The sequence below is a fragment of the Peromyscus californicus genome, unplaced genomic scaffold (assembly GCF_007827085.1).
Source record: "Peromyscus californicus insignis strain IS unplaced genomic scaffold, ASM782708v3 Scaffold_2__1_contigs__length_46816999, whole genome shotgun sequence".
NCBI lineage: Eukaryota > Metazoa > Chordata > Mammalia > Rodentia > Cricetidae > Peromyscus > Peromyscus californicus.
Window position 1 is genome coordinate 42557850 of NW_026294540.1, and position 19587 is coordinate 42577436.

General features: G+C 46.9%; 1 protein-coding gene and 1 pseudogene across 1 annotated transcript in view; one reads left to right on the plus strand and one right to left on the minus strand.

Annotated features, from left to right (window-relative positions):
* B3glct (beta 3-glucosyltransferase) overlaps positions 1–19587 on the plus strand; it is a 105240-nt gene that overhangs the window by 22594 nt on the left and 63059 nt on the right. The window contains exons 3-4 of the mRNA XM_052754585.1: positions 965–1004; positions 7687–7796. Of these exons, the coding sequence (XP_052610545.1) occupies positions 965–1004; positions 7687–7796 (150 nt within the window). The remainder of the gene's footprint in view (positions 1–964; positions 1005–7686; positions 7797–19587) is intronic.
* LOC128120500 (60S ribosomal protein L8-like) lies at positions 1392–2162 on the minus strand (annotated as a pseudogene).

Consider the following 19587-nt stretch of genomic DNA (forward strand, 5'->3'; position numbering starts at 1 on the left):
TTTCTGTTGTGATGACAAAACACCATGATCAAGGCAACTTACGAAGGAAAGCATTTAATTTGGGGCTTATGGTTCCAGAGTCCATGACCATCATCGTGGGTAGCACAGCAGCAGCCAGGCTGGTGTGGTGGTGGACAAGTAGCTGAGAGCCTACATCTGATCCACCAGCACCAGTCAGAGAGACACTAGGAAGGAGTTTTGAAACCTCGAAGTCCATCCACAGTGACTCACTTCTTCCAACAAGGCCACATCTCATGATCCTTCCCAGCAGTTCCACCAGCTGGTGACCAAGCTTTCAAATATATGAGCCTGTGGGGACCATTCTCATTCAAACCACCGCACATCATGTAAAGACAGTAGCTGGGAGATCTTTCATCCTGAGGAGAGCACTGCCAGCATTTGGACTATGTCTGACATTCTTATAGTGTTTTAGAGTTGACAAGGTCTTTAAAATTAACTTCTCCCCAAATGCCATTTTATACAGGGGGAATAAGCTTTTAACCCAAATAAATGACTTGCCTAAGATCACATACAGAGGATATAGCCTAAGCTGGAGAGATGGCTCAGGGGTTAAGAGCACTGGCTGCTCTTGCAGAGAACCTGACTTTGATTCCCAGTACCTACATGGTAGCTCACAAACATCTATTAATTCCAGGTCTAGGGGATCCAACGCCCTCTTCTGGTCTCAGTGGGTACTGCACACACATGGTGCACATACATGCAAGCAAACACTCACGCACATAAAATAGGCACAACTTTGTGGCAGAACTTCTGGAGCAATGCAGATGCTCATGGTTCCTGCTTTGCCCTCTTCTGTTCTAGCCTCCTTACTTTAGGGAAGCATTTAGCCCCATCCTCAAGTCCTGGCACCATGTGTTAGCCCAGATGATTTGTCTTTATTCACGGTGTTGCTAGTTCAGTTAAATGATGGAATTCATCTTTGTCTCTTTCATTTTAAATACAGGATTTGGAGCAGAGTAGTCTATCAAGGAAACATGGCGTAGGTAAGCAATGCACTTGTATTATTTTTACATATGTGTGGTGTGGTGAGTGTGTATATGTATATTTGCATGTGTATGGGTGCACGTGTGTGCAAATGTGTAGGCATGTGTGTGTGCCTATGATGGAGGCCATCCTGTGTCTTTCTCATTTGCTGTGCATTTTATGTGCTAAAGCAGAGTCTCTCCCTGAACTGCTAGCTCATCAATTTGGTAAGCCTCGTCGTCGTCATGGGCTATCTTGCCGCAGGCTTTTCTGTCTGCCCAATGAGTCTGGTTTTTATGTGTTTTTTGGGGATCCAAACCCAAGGCCCTGTGCTGTGCGGACAGCCCTTAATCCACAGATTTTTTTTTTTTATTAGCCAAAGGACATACTTTATTAGCTCCTGGGTTCTAGTTCTCTGTCTGCTGTACAGTTTTGGTACCCTGTAGTATCCAGTCTGGTGGGCAGCAGTGAGACCCACTTTGCAAGCGGCAGGAGCATCTCTTCAGATAGTGGAGGGTTTGCCAATGTGCTGGAGGTTACCACCTCCAAAGGGACGCTCCACAGGATTCCTGGCCACATCCTGTGCATGCGGCCAGCGGTTCCTCTTGGCGTTGTGCTTGTGGTAGGCACGGCCAGCCTTTAAGGTGGGTCTGTCAGCTCTGCCCCGACCACCCATCACACCGACAACAGCGCTGTTGGCCGAGGGAATGACCGTGGACTCTGACGGCGGCTTCACTTGGATCTTCCTGGTCTCCAGGCTGTGGGAGATGATGTAGCATAGTTCCTGGTGGCTCGTGCCAGCTTGCCCCTGTCCCCAGGCTTGTCCTCCAGACGACACACGATGGGTACCCTCAGGCTTGGTGTCCACGGGTAAAACATGGCTGATATTCAGCTGGGCCTTCCCGCTGCAGTTCACAAACTGTCCAGTGTGGATTCCCTCCGTGGCGATGAGCAGCTCAGTCCGCTTCATAAATCGGTAGGGATCGCGAAAGGCCACTTTCCTGCGGGGAGCACTGCGACAACCAGGGTCGTGAATGATATCCTTTACAATGCCCTTAATATAGCCGTGCCACTCAGCGAAGTCCACAGCACGCAGGCGCACGGCGCCCTTATGGTGTTTCATGTGCGCGGAACACGGAACCGGTGTCTTTCCGCTGTCCTCGGATCACGTGACCCATGGCGGTCTGCCAACAAGCACAACTGAAAAGAGGGATTTTAAAAAAAAAAATTTTTTTAAGATATGGACTCACTATGTAGTTCTGGCTGGCCTCGAACTCACGAAGATCCAGCTGTTTCTGCTTCCTGAGTGCAAGGATTGAAAGTGTGCGCCACCATCCCCATCCCCAGCAAGGAATGTTTAAAACCTGTATTTATTGTAAATTATAGTCTAGCGAAGTTAATTTTCCTTTTTGATAGCACTTATGAGGAATATTTTGTTGTTTGTGGCTAGCCTGAAGCTTGTCATCATGAAGACCTAGGGAGAGCATAGGAGAGCCGTTTTCAGAGCGGCATATGGCTTCCGATTCGAGTGAAGTACTTACTGTGGCATCCATTTATTGCTCACTCCTGGAGGAGAGACCCTGTCGATCATTGCCAGCTCTGAACATGTTTGCTGAAGGCCAGCTGTAGTGAGTTTAGAGAAACAGCAGCCTCAATGTACAGGAAAGAGGGGACTCACCTCTCACAGCTCTGTCCCCTGGGGAAGCGGAGAGTCAGGTGGCCGGGTGGCATTGCCAGTGAAGGCTACGGAGATCAGCTCTGGGCTCTGGCCTCAGCCCGAGTGTGACTCACTCGAGGGAACACTCAGGTCAGATGCAGAAAACATTTCTTACTTCAGATGTATAGAACGGCAGGAATGTAAGCATGTACACTCTTTCCAGCAACAGACTAGATTAATCTGGGGTGGGTTGGGGCCAAGGAGCATGTCAGTCGCCTGCCATTCATTATCCAACATTCCTTTTCCCTTCAGCCCCACCATCCAGACCCAGATAACTCTACCAAATGGATCCTGTCCCCAGGACAGTTTCTTTAGTCCCATTTTGGAAAGACCTCGATGCCTTAGGATTTACTTGGCTCCTGGTACCATTTCCAGCTTGAAGACAGTTAGTCCACAGTCCAAGCATCTAACCCCATGTATAAATCCCTCATGATCTGGCTTGGCTGGGCCCGCCTACCCTCGAACTTCATCACCTGGGCGCCATAAATCTTTTTGCAGAATGCTCCCAGACTCCTGCGGGCATTGGGATGCCCCAGAGCCTACCGTGGGCTCTATGGTAACCCCACTTCTTCCTCTGCTACTGTCCTCCTGGAAGTGTGCAGAAAGCTGCAGCCCTCCCAGAGAAATTCAGCAGATCCTCTGTGGCCCGGCCCCACTGCCCGCCCCTCTCCCACAGCAACCCGTGATCGACTCTATCCGGTTTGGTGTTTCCAGGCCCAGGCACTGGACTGGGCTCCGATGCCTCTGCACTGCTCCTGTGTTTCTGACTCTGAGCAGGTGACCGACGATGTTTGCAGACCGAGTGTGTAGCGTACCTAATTGTAGTCCACAGAAAAGGAAGGGCCAGTCTGATCTCAGCTATGTGAAAAAGTGAAGGACGAACAGGACTCACGCAATGAAGATGCCTGAAAGGGGAAGAACTGGCTTTTGTTTTTCTAGAAGAGCATTTTCCTCGCACGGAGGATCTGTTGTCTTTGTGAGAAGAACAGTGGGAGCTTTGCCGCACCGGCAGAGGCAGCAGGTCTTGCTTACGGTGGCGAGCCTAGGATGAGCCTTTTGACAGGTGGATTGCTGTAGTGCAGAATTTATTAGGAAATAATCTGGATTTATGAGATGCTGTAAGGATTACTGCAAAGAATGCCTGCATATCCACCACCCAGGTTAAGAAGTAAAACATTACTGAGAGAGCCGAAAGCTTTAGTCCTTATCCTCAGTTACGTGTATCACTTGTGGAGTCTTTGACACTTTTAAGTGACATACACATAGTGTGTATACTGGGGAGTTTTTATTGTAAATTTTACACAAACCAGAGATACCCAGAGAGAGGAAGGATCAGTTGAAGAATGGCCGTCATCATCTTGGCTCATGGGCATGTCTGTGGGGCATTTTCTTGACCCCTAACTGATGGAGGAGGGTCTTGCCCACTGTGAGCGGTGCCATGACTAGGCAGGTGGGCCTGGGCTGTACGTGAAACTGCCCTGAACAAGCCAGAGAGAGCAAGCCACTAAGCAGCGTCCCTCCATGGTCTCTCCATCAGTTCCTGCCTCCAGGTTCCTGCCTTGGCGTCCCTGGGTGATGGTGTAACCTGTAAGCCAAATTAACCCTTTCCTCCACAAGTTGTTTTTATGCATGGTGTTTATCACAGCAGTGGAGTAAATTAGAACAGTTAGCTACTTGATGTATATTTCGGCTTATATTTTACAAATTACTGATTTATACAGTTTTTTCCTTCTTTTTTTTTTGTATCTTGGCAGTATTACAGCATTTTCCCTATGAGATTTATCTAGAGTGTCTGGATTTATACATGTTGTCATAGTTACTGTTTTCATTAATTAGTAATAGTTAGCCCATGCTAATCAATTTTTATTGCTGATTTATATATATTACTGGTAGATAGTCAGGTTGCTTCCATTTTTTTCTTTCCACATGCTTTCTTAAGGTTGACTAAAAGGGTCACTAAGAAAAATACACCTTCAATTTAGTTAAAATTTGAAAGCAAATCCCCTAAGCTTATTTATTCCATTCCCTTTTTTTTAGTATTTTAAAATCATTTATTTTATGTGCATGAGTGTTTTGCCTACATGTATGTCTGTGCACCATGTGTGTTTAGTACCTACAGAGGCCAGAAGAGGGGTCAAATCCCTCAGAACTAGAGTTATTGATGTTTTTGAGCTCTATGTGGGTGCTGAGAAATGAACTCAGGTCCTCTGCAAGAGTTACAAGTGCTCTTAACCACTGGCCATCTCTCCAGCCCCTATTCTGTGCTTAATAAAAAGCCATCTTTACAACTTGGCTTTGGTAGGTAAGTTTATATCGGTTGTTCTCAACCTGTGGGTCACGACCCCTTTGGGCAAATGACCCTTTCATGGGGGTCTCATAGCAGATATCCTTCATATCAGATATTTACATAACAATTCATAACAGTAGCAGAAGCAATGAAATAATTTTGTGGTTGTGGGTCACCAAAACATGTATTAAAAGGTTACAGCATTAGGAAGGTTGAGAACCACTGGTTTATATTACTGCTTCAGGTGAAACAGATCACAGATAATGTTTTGCCTGAGATAGAAGACTCCCCTTGTAAACCTTACCCCTGCGCCCACTGTATGCAGCCTGGAAGCCAGCTTAAAATAGAGTATATCCGTGAAATGTTCCTGTTCATGTAGGTAAGGAAAGGAGATAGGCCATATCCAGTAGGTTGCCCAGAATTTCCTTTTAAAATTTTTATTGAGTTTTATTTAACCAAAGAGTATTTCTGATTATTTTTAGGACCTAGATGGCTCACTGTGGAGCTATCAGTTGTGTGAGTGTTTGGACAAGTGAGTAAATGAATGGAGCACTGGAACCGAATGGAACGATTAGACGTAACAGGGCACAGTTAAAGTCCCATTGGCATCCTTGAGCTGAAGTGTTAAAGATGGAGACCTCTGGTGGGAGGGAGGTCCTCATATCGATTTGCTGTAGACCTGGCTGGAGGCCACCAATGACGTCTCACCGTACCTTGGGCTGTTGTCTTGGCTCTGCTTCTTTATTACAAGTTCAGGATCTGAGGTGGCCTGATGTGCTTCTCTGAGACGTGACCTGGGCAGCAGCCACACCGGTTTGGGGGGTTCCCCCAGAGAGTTGGGGACTTGCTCCTCGCTCACTGTTGTGGAAGGCTGGCTGTATTGAGGTGGGTCCTGCCGTCCGTCAGCGTGCCCGGGGCACAGTCTTCTCTGCGAGGCTTGCCGCCTGCTCCTGCTTCTGTGGGATAGTTGTGGCTGGTTTCCTGGAGATAACACCCAGTCCTGGCTAGGTGCCTTGCGAACTGGGGTAGGGATTATTGCGTTGCTTATTTGAAAATCCTTGTGACCTTATGGGGCGTGGACAGCCGCTTTTAAGTGTTGCTGTAAAAGGTCATCCAGAACATTCTGGAAATACTGCATATGAGTTTGCTAAGGCTGCTGTAGTTTAGATATGACGCGGTCTCTCCAAAACGGTATGTTGAAGGCTTGGTCACCAGCCCACGGCACCATCAGGAAATGATGACACTTTGAAGAGGGGAGAAGCTGGGTGACTGGGACCAGGTCCTTGAAGGGGATCCTGGGGTCCAGGCTTCTTCCTGCCTTTCTTTGTTTTCTAGGCTTCAGGGAGGTGAATAGGCCCTGTTTGTCCCTTTTGTCCCCCTGTGACCACGGTCCCTGGCAGGAACAATTTATAGGAGGGAAGGTTTATCTGGGCTCCCGATTTCAGAGCAGTTCAGTCAGACAGGTGGGGGAGTTCTTAGTGGTGGGACTATGTAGCGTCTCCCCAGATCACAGCCAATCCGGAAGCAGAATATGAGCCAGGAGGCAGTGACCTACTCTGCAGGCAGACTCAGTATGATGGTTAAGGTTCCACAGCCTCTCACAATAGCAGCGGCAGCTGTGACCAAGCTTTCCAAATGAGCCTGTGAGGGACATTTCAAATCTGAACCACAGTGGGCACCATGCACCACACATTCCCTTCCATGACACACTGTGCCGGGGTCCCGAAAACAATGAGGCCGAGAAACCATGTGTGGGGACCACCAAAACTTAAGCCAAAGGAAACTTTTGCTTCCTATAAATAGATTGTGTTGGTCTTATGTAACAAAATGGTTTGTTTTGTCAGAAGTTTGGAGGCTAAAAGCTATGGTGAAGCTGCCTGTAGGGTTGGCTCCTGAGGGCGATGGGGGAAGACCTTCTCCAGGCTCTTTCTTGGCTTACACTGTGTTTTCACACCATCTTTACAATGTGGGTTTGAGTGTCCAGTTCCCCTCCTCTAAGGGTTAGGAGTAGTCATACTGGGTTAGGAGCCTCTGTCATGACCTCACTTTAGCCTGATGACTCTGGAAGACCCAACTCCAAACAGGATCGTGTTCTGAGGACCAGAACTCAGCACATGCCTTTTGGAGGGGGCACAGTTCACCCCATAGCACAGCGTAGGGTTATGTTGGGACCTTTGGGAAGTCACTGGGCCGTGTGGCAGGTTTGTTTTGCAGACACAGGGGGAAAGGTAGTTTGTTCCCTAAGGCGTGGTGTAATACGGTGAGCTTGTTTGCTTGACACTTCTAGGAAGGAATTTTTGGATGTTGCTTTAAAGGTAGAGAAGATAGTGGTTCTCGAGTTATATAAATAAAAATTTCTGGGATTGGTGAAGTGACTCAATGGTTAAGACCACTGGCTGCTCTTACAGAAGACCTGGGTTCAGTTCTCAGCACCCACATGGCAGCTCACAGCTGCTGTAATTCCAGTTCCAGGAGATCTGACGCCCCCTTCTGGCCTCCACAGGCATTGCATGCACATGGTACACATACACACATGCAGGCGAACACTTCTACACATACAATTTTTAAAAGTGTACCATTTCCCCTTCAGAGCTTGGTGCTTGAATGTTTGCCTTAAAACTGTGCGCTTATTCTTACGTTCATTTTAATCACTGTCAAAAAAAAAACAACTTGGAAACTTTTTGTTTGTTTGTTTTAGACTTAAAAGAAATTGTGTTTGTCATCCAGAGTCAAAGTAATTCTTTTCATGCCAAGAGGGCGGAAGAGCTGAGAAGGGACATCTTAAAGCAGGCAGCAAATCTGACACAGGTATGTGGAGAAGACCCGGGGTGGCTAGGGGTCGTTGCGTATGTACTGAGATATTTATGTTTCCCCGAATCTGTAGAAAATCATTTTTATTTAGGTGAGAATAACTCTCTGGACTCATCGTACTAATTTAATATTGAATATTGCTGAACACGTTCTCTCATAGTATATGTATGTTTAATTACAGGAGTTACATAATTTTGTAGGAGTACCATGGCTTTGTCATGACAGAATAAAATGGGAGAAATAACGTTTTAAAAGAACTAGAGCTAATTAACATGCAAACTCTTGGCAACAAGTTCTAAGGCAATTTTCATGTTGAAATAACATTTTCATTAATCTTACTGTAGCGCCCTCTCTATGAGGCTCTTCCTGTGTTTTTCTTTTTTAATTGGATGTTATTAATTGAATCTTTGATCTGACTTATAGTGTAATATCCCAGGATTATGGAGAGAAAAATATGCACACAGCTACATTTTAATGGCATTTGAAAGAGGTGTGAACTGAATCTCAGGCTGTTCTGAATAATGTAGGTGGTTTGAACAGGCTCCGCCTTCTCGTAGGTCATTCCCTTTAATTGGTGAGGGCATAGTGCAAGCCTCCTAGTGGGTATCTCAAGCCACAGAGGGACCCGGATTCTATTTGCCGTGTTCCTCCCTGGCACACCTGTATTACCTAGATAAAATTAATTTATAAACTAAGCACGATAAGAGATTAGCGGTATCTAAAAGCAGAGTAATTAGAACAGTGTATTGTAATGGAGCTGTCAGCACATTACCATGATGCTTTGGACAGCACCAGGGGGCGCTTGAATGATAGCGGTCAGCTCTGCCTGACAGGACTGGTCGTCACCAGTGGGTGAGTATAAACTGAGGCTGTGCTGGACACAGGCCTGTTGGGTGTCCTGGCAGGGCATTGAGACGGCACGCTATTTTACCGGATGTCTCAGAATAGCACGTAGTTTTAAGGATGACAGTTACGTATGATGTGTTCCACGGTTTTTCAATTGCAGTTGACTTGAGACTGAAGATAAGGAAAGGGGTCTGCTGTCCTGTCTGTAGATGCTTTCTTCTTTTCCTCGCTCCCCTGCCTCCTTCTCCACTTCCTCCTCCTCCCCTTCTTCTTCCCTTTTCCTCCCTTCCTTCTTCTTCTCTTCCTCTTTCTATTTCTTCTCCTTCTCCCTCCTTTGAGACAGGATCGCACTATGTAGCCCTGACTGGCTTGGAACTTGTTATATAGGTCAGGCTGGCCTTGAACTCACAGAGCTCTGCATGCCTCTGCCTCCTGGGTGCTGGAATTAAAGGCGTGCATCAACATGGCTGGCAGACATTTTCTTCTCTAAGAAGCCCAGAAACACAGGCACACAGACGCACACACAGACGCACACAGACACACAGACACACAGACACACACACAGACACACAGACACACACACAGACGCACACAGACACACAGACACAGACACACACACACACACACACCCCTCCAAGTCCCTCTCTCTGCCTCAGTTGCCTTGGCTCTCAAGACCGCCCATCTGTACTCTCCCTTGCTTGTCCTCTCTGTTCCACTAGAGGTGCTGATGAGAGGCGGTGTCGGAAGCCATGGGGAGGAGAAGGGAACACTTTTGGGTTCAGGCAACCATGAACTGAATAAACTCCCCCAGTGAGAGAGACCTTGTATGGTTAGTGATCGCTTACTCCCGTGGGAACCGTGGGCACACTTTTCCTTGTGTCCTGCTCTCAGAAATACCTTCCATCTCTCAGAAGCAGTGTTTATATGATATCTCACTGTTTAAATGGTGCTGTAGTTCTTGTCAGTAATATGGATGCTACCCTGCGCCAACTAAGCCTAGGTGATTGAATTCACTCCGTATCTTCTCTTCTGTACGGTCACTCCCACCCTTTTGTTTTTTCTCATGTCCTGGTGTGTGTGTGTGTGTGTGTGTGTGTGTGTGTGTGTGTGTGTGTGTGTGTGTGTGTGTATGTGTGTGTGCGCATGTGCACCTGACAGTCTCCCTGGCACTTCATGGCGGGTAGTGTTCCTGGGACTTGGCTCATCGTGATGATGAGACCTCTGGGTACCTTTTGATGGGAAGCAATAGAAATTATAAAGTGTTCCTTTTTTATATATAAAAAAAGTGATGCATATATATATGGAAGGTGCTGCTTGGGACTGGCTTGCCTGTTTTCTTTGGGGCTTTGGTTACTGAATACTTAACACTGATTCTAGGCTCTGGGGGAGGGTGGCTTGAGGCTCCCACCAAAGCCGGACCCATCAGTTGTGATTGGGAATGGAAATGTGCCCCTTTGTGTCTCCTGTGGTTTGGTTTGGTGTCTGGGGATTAGCATCAGCTTCCTGCACATTCGACAGGTACGAGCTCTACGCTGAACTTCACTCCCAGCTCCTCCCGAGAGAGGGGGTGGATCCAGAACAGTGGTGACCATCAACAGTTCCTGTGTGTGTGTATGTGTGTAGGTGTATATACATATGTGTGTATATATATACATGTGTGTATATGTATATGTGTGTGTATATATGTGTATATATATGTATATATATGTGCATATAAACAGGTGTGTGTATATGTGTGCATGCATGCACACTGGGGCCTGTGCATGTGTGTAGGCCAGCAGACAACCTTGGTGTAGTTCTTAAGCAAGCCATCCCCCACTTCCCTCCCTCCCTCCCTCCCTCCCTCCCTCCCTCCCTCACCCTTCCTTCTTTCCTTCCTTCCTTCCTTCTTTCCTTCCTTCCTTCCTTCCTTCCTTCCTTCCCTTCCCTCTTTCCTTCCCTTCCCTTCCCTTCCCTCCCCTCTCCTCCCCTCTCCCCTCCCTCCCTCCCTCCTCTGTCTGTCTGTCTGTCTGTCTCTCTCTCGTGCACACACGGGTGCAGTGGTGGGGAGAGCTGCCTTCCGAGCCCTGAGATGACAAGCAGGTGCCACCAGGCCTGGAGTCTCTGCACCGCCTTGGCCCACAGCTGCCAGTCCTGGCCCCACGTCTGTATCGCATACAAACCCGTTGGGTCTTTCCAGTGTGCGCTCTTACTCGCTACCTGTTTGACGTCCTCTTCCACAGATTTTGAAAGCAGAGCACAGGCTGAATCCCGTCAACTTTTGATTACTCAGAACCAGGCTGTGTTTGTGTGGCTCCCCCCGGCTCCCCCAAATTCATTCTCTTCTCTGAGTTACTTTCTTTTCTGTTGTAATAAATGTTTCTTTTCTTTTAAAAAAAATTTAAAAAGATTCATTTATTTGGCTTTATGTGTATGAGTATTTTTTGTCTGTGTGTCTGTGCATCAGATGTACATGGTGAAGAGGCCGGAAGAGGGCATCAGATCCCCTGAACTGGAGTCACAGACAGTTGTGGGCTGCCATGTGGGTGCTGGGAACCGAGCCTAGGTCCTCTGCAAGAGCAGCCAGTGCACTTAATGGCTGAGCCACCTCTCCAGCCCACAATGAATATCTCAAGGGCACAGTTCAGTCACATCAGGTATATTCCTGTTGGCAGTACATCTCCAGAGCTCCTTTACTCCATAAAACCAATACTGTGTACCTCTAAACAGCTCCCTGCTCCCCCTTTCCTGTAGCCCTCAGTAACTTTCATTTAACTTCCAGTCTCTCAATCCGACTGCTGTGGACGTCCTAGACGGGAGGGGGGGAGTCCTGGAATAATCATCCTTGGGGACTCGCTTGTTTCATTTCATCGTGTTTTTAAGGTTTCTTTGTTCAAAAAGAATGGCTGGGAGCTGGAGAGATGGCTCAGTGGTTAAGAGCACTGGCTGCTCTTTCAGAGGACCTGGGTTTGGTTTCCAGCACCCAAATGGAGGCTCACAGCCATCTGTAACTCCAGTCCCAGGGGATCTGACACCTACTTCTGGCCTCTGTGGGCACCACATGTATGTGATTCATAGATACACAGGCAGGAAAAGCACACATATATGTAAAAATAAAATGAAGAAAAAAATAGCTGTTAGTACTTTCGTTCAGGCTAGTGACCTCAGTCCAGTCTGATAGAAACTTCCATCTGTAGATAACCTTGTTGCTCCTGTTCTGACTGGCATCCCACCAAGGCCTCTTCATGGCACCTCTTGTCCTGGTGTCTGTCTGTCGTATGTTCAGATACCAGAGCAAGGCAGGACCCACTTCTACTTTTCTTGGATGCACCCTCTACCCCGTACCTACTGGAGTGCCAAATACAATATTAGAGACAGTGTTTCTATTGATGTATTGTCTCAACTTTTGGAAGCATCTCTGTTTGTCCGAGGCGATTGTCTCGTTACATCCTCAGTGAGTTAGGACACTGGTTGCCACTAGGTGGCGATATTGGTTTTACATGTAAAAAGATGTAGTTAAGTAATGCCATTAAGTGGGGTGGGGCGGTGTTTAATTTTCGTGATAGTAAATAGAGTCTAAAGTGATAAAGAGACCCCCCTTCTGATTATAAGATCAACTGTTACTGTTACCCTGACATTACATCCCCGGGTGGAGCTCGGAGGGCTAAATAGAGAGGCCGGATCTGTAGTGCTCAGACTTAATTTGCTGAGGAGCGTTGGAGTGCGCTGTTTGCCTTAGGCAGGTTCAGATGTGGATTAACAAGGCTTTTGTCAGTCAAAAGATTGCAGAATTTGCAGCTCTGCTTAGTTCTGGATCTTTCCCTCTTATGTAGCTTTTTATCTCTCATACGGGATTAAAACTTTGGTTTTAATTCCACGAATGGCAATTCAGAGGTTTAAAAATAGTTGACAGCTAGTCCTGGGTCTGTAGGCAGTTCTTGGGGGTGGGTGGGGGGCAGCGATGAGATGCTTTGCCTTGGGACTCTATGAGCACTTGAGAAAGGTCATTTTCTGAGAATTAATTGCTGAGCTGTGCCAACAGAGCGAGGAAACGTCGCCTTATAAAGCAGGAGCGCTCCCTAGTTGAAATCAAACTGGAAACTGTTTCAGGGAATTGACATACTTTTGGGAAAGTGTTGACAGCTTTGCCTGCCTCGGAGCTGTGATGGGGAAATGGGAAAAGCTGTCAGTCTTGCCGGGACAGTGGTGGGCGCATGCAAGGGCCGCAAATAAGGGGGGCCCCCGTGCGACGGTGTGCGCGGGACTGTGATGGGTGGGTGAGGGGTGCTCTCCCAGGACCTGAGCAGGAAGCCGTTAGCTTACAATGTTCATCTCTCGGAATGCCTTCTGAGACCATTCCTAAAAGTTGCCCTGTGAGGGGCAATCAGCAGTTAGCTTTTATCATTTGAATATTTATCTGATAGCTCAAAATATCCGTGCCTCCCACGGTAGCAGATTCCCAGAACTGCTGTTTATTTATTCATCGCTCCTATCAGGTTGCACGCTGCTCTGAAGCCTGCCGAAAAATCAAGGCGCAAAAATGGAATCGGTTCTGTGATTACGAGTCTCCTCCTAGCTGCTCCCTTTGTGTTGGTTGGGGCCGTTACCTGGGCTTGCTTTGCCTCAAGGTACTGAAACATGGTCTTATTAAAACCACAAACATTCCTCATTATTACAGCGTGAATAAGAAATAGGTGCCTGAGCTAACTCTATGTGAAATTTAGTAGTGAGCTCCTAGTGGCCGCTGGAGTGGCGGAACTATTTTTCTTGTGTTCTAGAATATTCCTGTTCGAAGCATGACGTGCATTTTATAGTCACCTTGATGTTTATAATTTTCTTGTTTTGTTTTTTTGAGACAGGGTTTCTCTGTGTAGCCCTGGCTGTCCTGGAACTTGCTCTGTAGATGAGGCTGGCCTTGAACTCATGGAGATAGGTTGCCTGCTTCTGCCTCCTGAGTGTTGGGATTAAAGGCCTGTGCCACCACCTCCCTGCCAGTTTCTAATTTTTAGCATCATGGTTTTTTTTTCTAATCAGTAAATTACCAGGTTTTACCCAGTGCCGACTGCAGCTGTAGGCTGCTCCAGTGTGAAAGATTACAGAGGAACCTTAGAAAAGGGGCATTCCAATTCTTTTTACTTTGAAGGCAAGCGGTAACTGTTTCATACTGTGCATGATGCCATTCGGTAGAGGTTGGGTGTACAGCACAAACATGCTACTGTGCTTATGCAGCAGGCGTTTGTAACTTCATTAGGCCCATTTGTCTATATGAAAAGGAGATTTTAGACAACCTGCAGGCTTGCGAAAACCGTGATGTCCATGCGACACTGTTTAAGAAGCAGGGTCCAATGTAGAGAGTGAATTGGTTCATATCGGTTTTGCGTTTGAGGTTGGAGACGATGGAGGGGTGAGAGTTCTGTGAAATTAGGTAGCAAAGAGGAAAAATCAGCCAAGGGATGTGGATTTATATCCCAGTTCTGGGAGGTAACAATGTGAATTCTCAGAAAGGCGTTCTCTGGGATGCCTGGCGGGGTCTGGAGTTTGTACAGTCATGCTTGTTGGGTAGAGCAAGCATGTGGGGGTGGGGGGCAAACTAGGATCCTTTCAGGTTAGAATGGAGAGAGAAGAATGTTCACCATGGTCGATGAAATATCAGGTCCCTAAATAGGAGGGCGACTGCGGATTTTGAAGGAACGCCATTTCTCCTACAGGTTTCTTTTCTTTCCTTCTTCTTTTTTCTTTCCCTGCTCTACCGATGGAGAAGTGACGTGAAATGGTAAAACTGACTGTCTAGAGAGGCATGCAGGCGAGGAGCTTCGTGAAGGAAGGGCCCCGGAGAAGCGTGTGTGTGCCGCTTTCCTAATAAATCAGGCACCGGAGTTGATTTCTGTTTAAATACATGTTAGGTCCGCGGCATCTGGTGCCAATTATGATTTGAATTTCGGTTTATGAGCCCAGCACGATTCCTTCTCACAGGAATTGTTGTTTGTGTTCCTCTTCTCCTGTTACAGCTACGTTGTGATGCAGGGAAAGGCTGTCATCTGGGTCTTTTTTTTTTTTTTTAACTTAACCTTCCACAATGTGGCGTCTAGTTATCAAGGGTACCTGCCTAAAATGATGGGAACGGAAGGAGTTTCACTGTAAGATGAAGTGGGAAGAACCAAGGAAGTGAGACACAAAGCTTAACAACATCACGGGTAGCACTTTCTCACCCAACGGGGATCCAGGCACCTTTGAAGGTGGTGTGATGAGAATGTCCATTGCATTCAGCACAATGAAAAGCTCCCTGTAGATGGGGCCAAGGCAGTAAGTCACTGTAGGAGGACTGGGTAGGTGGGGGGTGTTGTGGGGAGCAGGGACCAAAGTTCAGAACGATGCTGCAGACTGAAACACGGGCTGAACTGTGGACAAATTAGACTTTCACTCCTCCAGGCAATCAACCAACAGAGAAAACACCGCAAGTGAGTGGTGCTTGATTTGGGTCCGGGCAGATCACTCTGCTTTCGGCCACAGTGGGACTGTGCCAGCTCCGTTAGAGTCCCTCTCCCCTGCCCCGCTCCTCCACATATAGCTTCTAATTTCACTGCCTTCTTTTGTGGGGAGACTCTAAGGCTTATTTAAAACCTGGCAGAACCTCAGCCTTGCCAATAAATTATTCCTCTTGCTTGTTCATGGAAAATTGTGGGAATTGCCATTTTCTGGAGCTGAGTTAGTCAGGCCTTGGCTCATTAGATTAAAACAACCTCATCTCCATAAAACAAGCCGGGGAAGCTGGCAGAGCCTGGCGCAAAGAGCCTGGAGAAGGACGGCCTCACACTTGGTAATTTTAGAAATGTGTTTTATTGGCAGAGAGACGGTGCGAGGTACTTCATTAGAAGGTTAGTGTTGAGAATCAGCAGTGCGACTGATTTTATGGCCTTCGCCTTTTCTTTTTCTGTCTTTTTTATTTGTATTTTTTATTTTTTTTTTAGATACAATCTTTACTTATGCAGTCCTGGATGGCCTGGAACTCACTGTGTAGACCAGGCTGACTTTGAACTCATACAGATCTTCTTGCCTCTGCCTCCTGGTGCTGGGATTAAAGGCGTGGGATACCACGCCTGCCTTGCCTCGGCTTTTTGATATTATCACTGTATTTTCCTTTTGAGATGAAAACAAATGGGCGCTTATTCACTCACAACTCTTTCTTCCGGGTAGAGATTGACAGGTGTTAATTTGTCATATAAGGTCTTTTTTATTACATTGGAGACTTTATTACAGAGCTGTTGAATAAGAAGTTATCCATCCTTCCATCTACTGGATATCTATTATTCATTTTATGAATATATATTAATAACATTTTTGTACAACAATATATTAATAATCATATACAATGATAAATATATAATAAAAATAAGTAATATTATTAATAAGTATTTTTTGCAAGTAACTGGGCAAAATATCCCAGGAGAAAAGAAATTCTTTTACTAAAATAACTGTTTCTTCTTAATCCACAGCTAGGATTTTTGGAAGCACCTTTCCTTTATTTTAATGCTTTAAAATGTCATTGTGTATCCATTTATTTTGTGTCTGTGTCTTCTGATGCACTCCTGCCGTGCTGTGTGCCGTGGAACTCAGAGGGCAGCTTACTGGGGTCAGTTCTCCCCTTCCAGAATGTGGGTCCCAGGGACTGAGCTCAGGCCATCAGGCTTTGGTGCCTGAGTGCCGTTTCCTGCTCAGCCCCTACCAGCTCGGAACCATGCCTTTTATACACGTGCCTGGACTTAGTGTATTCCACGCAGCACAGGAAATAGAACATTGCAGCTCAAGATGGCGGTTGCCCAGCAATAATGAAGTCTTCCTATGGCTGAGAAGCCATCTCATCAATAGTTGTTGTCTGCTTTTGGCTGGCTGGTACCTGGAGTATTTGCTGCCCTAGATACCTGCCCAGTGTGAGTCTGGAGAAGCTGCGTTTCTTTGGCTTTTGCTTCCCAGTCTATCAGTGAGGAAAGTCAAGGCAGGAAGTGAAGCAGGAACCTGAAGGAGAACCCGTGGGCGAGCACTGCTTGCTGGCTCACTCATTGGCTCACACTCAGCCTGGTTCCTTTTACAGCCCAGGCCCACCTGCCTGGGGTTGGTGCCACCCACAGTGGACTGGGCCCTCCCACATCAATCAGTCAAGGCAAGCTCTTGTAGACATGACCGTAGGACAGTCGGATCTGGACAGTCCCTCCTTCGAGACTCCCTCAGAGGACTCTAGGCTTTGTCAAAGTGGTAGCTGAAGCTAATGCGAAAGGTCGTGAAGGAAGCAGGTGGCAGGTGCTCCATTCTCCCAAGCGTGGCAGACACCCTGTGATCCAGCATGGTCAGTGGGATGTTGTCGTGTAGGGTCTGGAGTCAGGAATCTGCAAACGCAGATCACTTTAGGACTCTGTCCTCCAGAGGTAACATCAGTGTCATTGGAAACAGGAGGACCAAGTACATGCAGGCGAGTGCCTCATGCAGGTGATGAGCTGGTGTCGGCAGGGGCAGCCTCTCCGGGTTGTATGTCACTGGACGTGGTACCCTGCTCTGGGTCAGGGGGCCTATTGTACTGTGGGGAACGTGTGCTTCCAGATGGGTGAGTTGCTACATGGCTGCATACAAACGTAACACCCCAAGAATACCGGCAAGGACACGTCTAACCGCACCTGAAGAGACATGCACAAGTTAGGGCATTTGAAGCAAGCCTTGAGATTGTAAGTTTGCTGGGCTCCTGTGGATGGAGGCAGGAGATGAGGTCTGACTGGATGTATGAGTGGATGAAGAAAAGAAAGATGTGCTACTCTGAGCCAAGAGGCTGAGTTTGTGTTTGGGAAGGTGGCGTGTAAGGGACCATCGAGACATCTAGTGCGTAGGGCCAGGCTTGGAGTGGAGACAGTTGGGACCTCGGTTGGCATCATAACTGGTTTTCAGTGGGTGCACATCACCCTCATTCTTATTCTGGGGCCCTTGCTGTGCCCTGTGCTTTGCCGTTTGCAGGCAGGAGCGCATGCATTTCACTCCCGGCCAGTCAGCTTTCTGCAGAAAGGAACCCGCTGTAGAGAGAGAGGTGAGTGATTTGCCTGTACCATCTCTGGTGGAGCCAGGCCAGAAGCACCCGTCAGCAGGTCTGCATGGCAGTCATTCTGGGTTCATTAGTGAGCAGTGGCTTCTTAGGCCAGCCCTTGACCTACGTTGGCATTATGCCTGGCATTGGTCCTTGCGATTCTCCGGTAGATTGGCTTCTGAGTGGCCTGGCCCTTATTGGAATGTGAGACCCCAGCGGACGGGGACTCTGTGGCTCTCTTCTTCAGCTCTTGATTATATATATTCCTGTAGTCACGCCTGGCGCGTTAGTTACCTGTCTGTGCCATGATGAAACACCACAAACAAAGCAATGTATGAAAGAAGGAGATGGTGTGGGCATATGATTCCAGAGGGTTTGAGTCTGTGATGGTGAGGACGGACAGCGTGCAGGGGGCAGGCATGGTGGCTGGAGCAGCGAGCTGAGAGCTCGTATTTTGAAACCCAAATACAAAAAAGAGGGGGAGGGAGACAGAGGGGAGGGTGGGTGGAGGGAGAGAGACAGAGAGAACACTGGGAAGAGTACAGAGGTTTTTGAAACCTCAAAGCTGGTCTCCTCCTGCAAGGCCACACCTCCTAGCCCTCCCCGAACAGCGCTACCAACAGCTGTGGGTACCAAGTGTTCAGGTATGTGAGCTCAGAGGGACAGTCTCATCTCCTTCAGGCCACCATACCTGGTACACAGTAGATGCTCAAAACATACCGTAAAGCAACAATGATAATCATAGTTATTAAGTGCGTGGCATGTAATAACTCACTTATCCCCCTCTGACGATTGTGTTAGCTCATTACAGGAAATAACAGGCCCGCAGCTAGTTCAGGGAACTCTCTGAAGGTCACATGGCTCAGAGAGAAAAAAAAAAAAGCTAAGATTCAGATGGGAATACTTGGCTCCTAAAAATCAGGTCTTTAAACACCAAGGTTTACTGCTTTTATGAGGAAATGATTAGTTAAATATATATGTGCTATAAAAATATATTTAGTAGTTCAGTTCAAAGTACATAGCTTGTAAATAAAATTTATAATGCTGTAATACATTTTCTTTCTGGAAAAAACAGTTAATGATTAAGACAGGTATATGGAAAAGATATATATATCTATATATATATACACACACACACACACACATGCATACATATACTTGGGTTCTTGGAAAGAATATTAGTATAGTGTCACTCATAATATTCTAACCTATAAATGAACACTATATTTAAAGGTTATAAATCTGTCTCATATATGTTCCAAGAAGCATATCATACAGCCCTATTATGACAATAAGTATATATCTCTTACAGAAAGAGTTATAATAATAAGCAGATGTGGATTTTTATTATAGTTTACTTATTGGTCTAACAGCTCAGTTCGGTGCCCAAGGGCTACACAAGAGTTGGGGTTGGATTTCAGGATCTTAGCATCTTTACCTAACACCTGCACACATCTTGGTGATTGCTCTCTGATCTAGCACTTGAGGCTACATGGTGGGGTGATGAGGCCGTAAAGTCTTGATCTTCAAAGCTTAGGCCAGTGTATGAAGGTAAGGACAGATCACAATGGCTGAGAAATATCTGTGGACGAAGAGAGACCAGGGGCTGGAGAGATGACTCCGCAGCTGAGAGCACTGGCTGCTCTTGCAGAGGACCTGGGTTCAGTTCCCAGCACCCACGTGGCAGCTCAGAACCTTCTGTACTCCAGCTCCAGGGGATCCAGCGCCCTCTTCTGGCCTGTGAAGGCTCCTGCATGCATGTGGTGCACACACATACACATATAAAATAAAGTTTTGAAAGGAGAGATGAGCAGTTGAGTTAAATCATTGAACCTTTTCTTCCAGACGGAGGCAGAAAGTTGAGAGTGGTACGAAGCTGAACCCGTGAAATGATTAAAC